Source organism: Notothenia coriiceps, unplaced genomic scaffold (genome assembly GCF_000735185.1).
Source record: "Notothenia coriiceps isolate Sejong01 unplaced genomic scaffold, NC01 NC01_scaffold00009695, whole genome shotgun sequence".
NCBI lineage: Eukaryota > Metazoa > Chordata > Actinopteri > Perciformes > Nototheniidae > Notothenia > Notothenia coriiceps.
Window position 1 is genome coordinate 746247 of NW_011342396.1, and position 7606 is coordinate 753852.

The 7606-nt window shown below is 40.7% G+C and overlaps 1 protein-coding gene across 1 annotated transcript in view; it reads left to right on the forward strand.

Moving 5' to 3' along the window:
• Positions 1–7606, forward strand: part of myo6b (myosin VIb) — a 46416-nt gene that overhangs the window by 32160 nt on the left and 6650 nt on the right. Inside the window, exons 28-30 of the mRNA XM_010771251.1 lie at positions 2783–2943; positions 3052–3102; positions 5879–5982. Of these exons, the coding sequence (XP_010769553.1) occupies positions 2783–2943; positions 3052–3102; positions 5879–5982 (316 nt within the window). The remainder of the gene's footprint in view (positions 1–2782; positions 2944–3051; positions 3103–5878; positions 5983–7606) is intronic.

Genomic DNA, 7606 nt, shown 5'->3' on the forward strand with positions numbered 1-7606 from the left:
ACAGCTCCTAAAGCATATCATATTATCAGGATACAGCCGTTGTGTATTTTATTATCTGAAGCACTAAATGGTTTTAGAAAAATAACACCCCCTTTTTGTAGATATCTACTCAACTAAAGCATACCAATAAAGACAGTAAGCCTGTTATACTGAGTGAGAGATATTTTACACACTGCTCTGCTTTCTACATGGACCTCACAGCTGTTCTCACTGTAAACATTGCGACGCGATGAAAGCAGTTTCTAAAATAATATCCAGGGGATGAATGCAGAGCTGTCATTGGCTGAGATAAGTCCGGCCGTGCGTCACGACTCTTTTAAACATCACTGTTGCCGGAAATACATCCGCGGTGGACCCATCAGTGTATCCTCGGTTTTAGCTCCTCCAGAGAGCCTCCTCGATGCTCGATCCTCCTCGATGCTCGATCCTCCTCGATGCTCGATCCTCGGTCCTCGAAGTGCATTTAGAGAAATTAGATGTCCTTCAACATGGCGCGCTGAAATCCATTTCCGGGTCACTACCGGAGGACCGAGGAGGGGAAATTAGAGAAATGAGAAAGGGCCCTAGTCTCCGGGCAGACTCTGCCTGCTGTCCCCACTGAGGGAAACGCTCATTTGGTCACCCACGGCAACAGCTGGGTCCTGACATTGGTCAGATTCCCAGTGGGTTGCCCTCAGGCTCTTGATTGATGACTTCACTTCCAGCATTTTCTCCTAACAAAGTATACGTTTTAGCTATCCTTTCTTTTATTATCTCACGCCTGTTTCACTCACTCACATTTTATTTGTCACTTTTTATGTGTAATTGCTTTTTTTCTCCTTTCCTTTGTTTCGTAAACTTTCCCGCTCTGGTCTTATCACTACACACACACACCTGTTTCTCTTCAATTTTGCCATCATGTCTCACCTTTACCATCCATTCATCCATCTGTTACGCATACATCGCACCTTCTGTACATCTGAAGCGTTCTTTCTTCACCCAAGGCCAGGTGGACATTTGCATGCTGTAATTGTTCCCTCTTTTTCTATTTGTGAGACAGTTGACACCAGGTTGTCATAAGCCATATGTCTCAGGGAGCTGTCTGTAAAGTTTGTTTATCCACTGCTCTAAGGCTCAAAGCTGCTGCAGTAAACTTCCTAAGGTATCAGCTGTGACTGTGATGGCTTTTTACTCTGTTCTTTGCTATTTTGTGCTGTGTCAAAGGTTAGTCTGGCACTGTCTTGCTCCCTCGAACTTTGTATCATGGTGTCTTTCAAGCTAACGTGATTTATCCACTGTCTTCAACTCTGCAGTTTTACTTTCTCTTAAAGGAGACCTCACTCAATTGAAGACTTCCAATGTCACTTTCATTTAACATACTGTAGTGAATTGAATATTTGAGAACATAAATCATTTCTACATCTGTCTATATGTATTCTTTTAGGATCCTCCTGTGAAATGGGAGGGAGTTAATGCACTTTAGTGGCTTTGTAATGATAACATTTATTGTACTTGACCATAGCTTTTTTTAACAGTTACAGACCATTTTATTATTTTTTTTAAATAATACAAAGCAAATAATTTGAATCACGCATACAGACAAACGAACATGAAAAGACAGAGACACAAACAAAAAATAAATAAAATTGTGTGTAGCAGAGAACCAGGGGGTTACATTACAAATAGAGTTTTTAGTTGAAGTCTGATCTACTGTATACGGGTTGACAAACTCAATCCATCCCTTCCAACACTTGTCAAATGTGTCTGTCTTGAGTCTTAGAGCAAATGTTAATTTTTCCATAACAAAAATGTCGTGCATCACATTAAACCACACCATCTGCCCCCTCCTTGACTGCACTGGTGTTATAAAGTATCTGACCAGATTTTTCCAGTTAAACTCTCTCCATTTTAGTGAGTTGGTTGATTTACATTGCCTTTCAATTAAGTTGTCCCACTCTCCTATCGATGAGACAAAGTTTCCTTCACGTACCGACTTTTCCTTTATGTAAGACGTGTTCACCCCACTCAGCTCCTGGAGGCCCTTATACAACTTAGAAATAGTCTTGTGACCTTGGTATGCCAAAATAATGCTTTTTTAAAAAAAAAACATTGTCAAATTCACTGGGAGACAGCCAACGGTGACTTTGGGGTTTTGCATAACATTTGAGTAGTAGTCAGAATTATTTTGAGCATAATGCAGGGGTTTATTTAAAATCTGCTTGCACAAGCTATAAAACAGCTCAACTTTCACACTAAGGCTATCACAATTTTAAGTGGCTATGCAGCCCAGCTGCTGATTGGACCATGTATGAATAATATATTTTAAACGGAAGAGGCATTCATATTTAAAGCTCCTCAGAGAAAAAATATCCATTGTAGACTTCATTAGTGGCTTTTATATAAGGAGATAGGATATATTTTATACACACAAACCGATACACTGTACCTATTATTTTTTATATATTTGCCCTCGAGGTGCCTTTAGGGATACATTTGATGTAATTAAAAAAGGTATTTATTGTCTCTAAAAGGGAAGAAAAACCTGGGTTTTGACTCTGTGTCAAAGCTATAAAAAATGTCCCTACTGATTGTTTGCCTGTTGTTTGCCCTGTCTAGACAAATACCCAGTAACGCTTTATTAGCAGCTCTACATCCCGGATAAATCTGTCTAATCAGGCACGCAGCAGAGCTTTAGCTGTTATGAAGGGTCTTGCACACAGCACCTGTTTTGAGAAAGGAATAGGTTTATGTAGATTTCATAAGGCCCTGTTAAAATCTATTGTGTGTTTGTGTGTGTTTACAGGCGGAGTTGGAGGTTCAGCTGGCTCAGGAGCGAGAGGAGCAGGTCCAGCGCAGCACCATAGTGGAGCAGGAGCGCAGAGACAGAGAGTTAGCCATGCGAATCGCCCAGAGCGAGGCCGAGCTCATCACTGAGGAGGCACAGTTGGATGCAAGTCTGCGCAGGTATTGATGTTGATATATGAACAAAAAGCCCCAGGTTAAACAAAATGTCATTTTCACCTCAGCATGCGTGTGTAACTGCAATTCTCCTGTTGCTTTGTTTTCTCCCAGTGACGGTTCTTTTTCAGATCTCCCTATCTCTTCATCCTCAGCCAGATCCATGTAAGATATCGGCACAGGTTCCTGTAACTGTCCGTGTCCAAGTGAACCTAACACCAGCAATAATCACTCCCTCCCTGTCTGTCCGTCCTATCCTCTGCGGTAGTCATACATGTCTTAAATGCTTATGTAGGATAATACCATCAATGCAAAGCCAATGAAAAATAACCTTTAATTCAAGAAATCACCGGTCGAGTTTGGATGCATGATATATTTTGACGAGGCATGAATCATGTGTGATAACTGCTTTCTCAAAAATGAAGATGGAGCTCCAAATCAAAATGAGAGGCGGATCCGAATGAGCCACATGTGATCTTTTTGTTTCTCTGATCTCAATTGGCTCTGCATGAGTCTGCAAGGGATAAAGCTTGTCTCTGTCCCTAGCAGTGCTTGCAGTCATGACCGTCTGTGTGTTAAATGCTAGAAATGTATGTCTTCTGGATACATTCATAGTTTTAGAACAGTTTTATTACTGTTTGTAAATCACGTTAGAAGTTTTGTCTTTTAGTCTTAATTTGCTAACTCTTCTGTAAATCTTTCTTAGATCTCACTAATGATATTAGATTTGAATTACCAGGTGTTTATAGTCTTAGCTACTAATTAAGATAGCTGTTACACGGGACACAGACAACGGTCTCCTGTGTGAAAGAGATGCTCTCTATACTACATTAACTCATTCCTTAGGATACCCTGCACATCCCTGCTCACAACGACATGAGTTACCTAAAAATGTATTATTTATTATATAACTTTTACTGCATCTTTTTTATTATGTATATGTACAAACAGTGAATAAGAACAGCCTGACTCAAATTCTATTACACATTATTTGTACTATTCGTCCAAATGGTTTTATATTTTCCAATGTAGTGTTGACGTGCTCTACTGTTTGCAAGGTTACAAACGATAACAAGTTGTGCTGAGGAACATATTGCGAATTACTGTTCCCATGGTAACCTGCAGTTTAATGTACCTTGCACGCTAGCTGTGTTTGAAATAACCCCGTGTTCATTCACTATCGCCCATACAAGAACACACATAGGAGGATACAAAGTGCAATATGGTCGAACACAGCCATCGATCCAAATGCAACGCAGCCACCCGTTAGTGATTCTGACCATTCATTATCCTTTGAACTCCAAAATATATAAATGTGAGTGAATTCCCTTAACCACACTCTGTGTTCAAAGCCAGGAGAGGTTCTCTTAAAGTCAGCATGGGGCTTATCTGCTGGCCCCGTCGAGCACAAAATTATATCTGATCCAAAGCCTGTAATCTTGCCACTGTTGGCTATGACATCGAGGGGTCATAGTGCACGTCTCCTAGCGTGAGTCAGCTGACAGCTGGAAACCAAAAGCAGATCTGTTGCAGGAAAGAAGATCCAAAGGTCACGTGGATCACATGTGAACACCTCCGAGCTTAACCACATTAAAGCTGCGTGCGATGGAAGTATACGCACTGGCTGGTGTAGTTTGTAGTCTCTCCCTGTGCAACCATCCATGTTCCTGTGTACACCTTCTGCCAAAAACAAAGCCCTTGCTACCTCGTTGTGTTTCCCTGGCTGCAGCAAAAGTAAAGCCACACTAGTTTGGTCACAATCACACACTTGCACGTCTCAGGCAGGTCGACGATGATCCCGAATCATCTTCCCAGTCGGTATGAATTATACATGGTAATCTGGCTGATGATTTGTTGATCAGTAATCCTCTTCTCTGAGACATTAGCAGCTTTGCCGACTGTAAATAGAGGAGGTAAATCCTCCTCATTATTGAATTAGCAGCCTCAACTCAGCAGGGAAGCTGGCACCTCGGCTAACATGAGCTCAGACGGCCGCAGCAGTCACTTCACTAGCTGGCACACTACAAAAACTTGAAAATCTTGCCAAGTATATTTGTCTAATATCTAGTCAGAATATGTCTTTACACTTGCTATAAGACATAATAACTTCAGAAGTAACAACGCAGAGAGACATCGGGTCTTGTTTTTAGACAATGCCTCATCTTGTTAAGTCAAAACATCTTATTTTGAGTTGTATCTCGATGAAAATTATGAAATGTATCCAAATATCCCTTCTTATTTCAAGAAATCTTACCAAGCTCATTTTCACTTGTTCTATTGGCAGATTTGTGAACTCAAGTGAAAACACCATTTTTTTCATTATTTTTTCAACTTGCTTTTGGAGCATCATTGTTTCTAGTGCACTCCACCAATTTGATCAATTCTGTTGAATTTCACATTTATTTTTCAGTCAATCTCATATTCTTGATCAAACAAACTGAAAGGAGAGGTAAAAACAAAGCCAGAGAATGTAGGTCTGAGCCTGGCGGGGGCTTGGCATCATTTTAAGTAGAGTTGAAACAGCAGGCTGCATGATATGGACAAACTGTGCTCTCAGCTCCCCTGCTGACCGGCCCCTAATGTGAATTTAATCGGCTGAGACAATGAGGGGGGGGCTTGAAAGAAGTGAGGCATCCGTTTTCATTTCTCACCAAGGGCGGTGAACTTAATCAATCCTGTTTCCCTTTTTTATATTCATGTATTTGTCCGCCATTGAAATTCAACATCACACTACCCTTGACAATGATTCCATCCAGCTTGATTACACATCAAATGTAGCTCACTGTAGCTCTCTTCTCTCTCACTCCCCTGAAATATATTCAGCGTTGAAAATCAAACCCTTAATCTGTGTTACTCCCACCTTGTCACACTCTCACCTGTCCTCTCTCTCTCTCTCTCTCTTTCTCACACTCACCCACGTTCATCTGCTCCTCGCTCACAGGGGTCCTCAAGTGCAGGCAACTAAAGCTGCTGCCGGAGTGAAAAAGTATGACCTCAGCAAGTGGAAGTATGCCGAGCTGCGAGATGTCATCAACACTTCCTGTGGTGAGAAATCCCTAAACAAATTCAGCAACCTTTATAGAAGTGTGTGTGTGCTCTGGACCTGCCGTTACATCAAGACTGTAGAGCTCTTAGTGATAAGCATCTATTTTCCCTCCTTAATTCCTAATGCATTTATAGTTTTCATTCCCAACATTAAATCATTCAGAAGCCGCTTGTTGGCACTTTTGGTAAACGTATCTCCTCTGTGTCGTGTATCTCTCCTCTCACGCCTGTAAAAAGCTGAGGCTGCAGCTGTACAGAGTGTGGACACGAGCCTGAGAAATCTAAAGAGCGATCTGAGGATGTTTCCCACAGCTGCCGGGACTTATCAGCATGTGTTTTATTGGAGAGAGGAAATTATCACCATTACTGCCCTTCTAGTCATTCCCAGCCAACCCCCTCCTCAGTCAGCATGAACAGCAGATGCCTCTCTGCTTCCACACTCCTCACTGCCTTTATAAAAGCCACTGTATACAGTACTGATCAGTGTGAGGGGTCTGACATCCCCCTGTGGGTTTCCAAGGACATCTGGCTCATTGGTGGAACCCATTTGCTTTGGTGGTGATACCAGAAACTGTGTTTGTAATCCAACTGATTATGGCCTTATGTTCACTGTGTTCTGTGAATGTTTTCTTTTATTATAGAAAAGAAAATGTTGCACTTCTCGTCTCAAATATGTGAAGCTTTATTTGTTTTGCTTTCATCAATGTGTTATTCAAGTCTGTTTCTTTAGAAATGATTGGAGTGGATTTAAAATCACTGTCACTAAGACCACGATTATACTTATGCAATATTACAAGCATTCTTTCAAATTAGTGGGCACAATATTTTCTCCTTATACATACAAATTGAATATTAGAAGTAGAAGTGGAACATTCAAAATGTACAGCATTACAACCAACTTGTTAAGACATTTTAAGAAATACATGTATTTGCTTTCTAAGCACACACTTGGGTTGAAAATAAAATGGCAGGAAACAAAAGAGTTGAAAGAGCCACATTTAAGATACAAGCCAGCATTATGGGAAATATAGTATCTAGGATTTTTAAAGCTGGACCCCTACTAAAGACCATAATGAGAAGAGTCTTGAGAAGAGTCAACATAGCTGGAAGTGAATACTTGGGAAGTCAAATGTGTACGTTCCATGTCTTTCCTTAAAGCCCCTGTCACCCTGTCCCGAAATTGACACCCGATGGACACACGAATATGGAATTGTGAATTTCGCACGAAGATGGCCCCGAACCACACACGAAGGCAACACTTACATTACATGTAAGACATACAACTGCAACGAAAGTAACAAAAACGATTATTTTAAAGTACTATGATACTGTACTGATATTTTCCGACTTTGTTCTTTACTTTCTCCGTCTTTATATGTAGAAGATATTAAGTTTTCTCCGTCATGTTGTTTCCATAGCAACAACAACTTCCTCACCTTCAAAATAATATATTATATCCTTTTTAGGTTCACAGAACACAAATTGGGTTATTTACATAATATGTTTACATGATTTTGTTGTGCAATAAAACAACCAGATGGACACACGATAAAGGAAATGTTCAAATTCGGCTCTGATCGTAGCAACATCGGGCCATTCGTGAGGGCATCTTAAGCCATCTTTG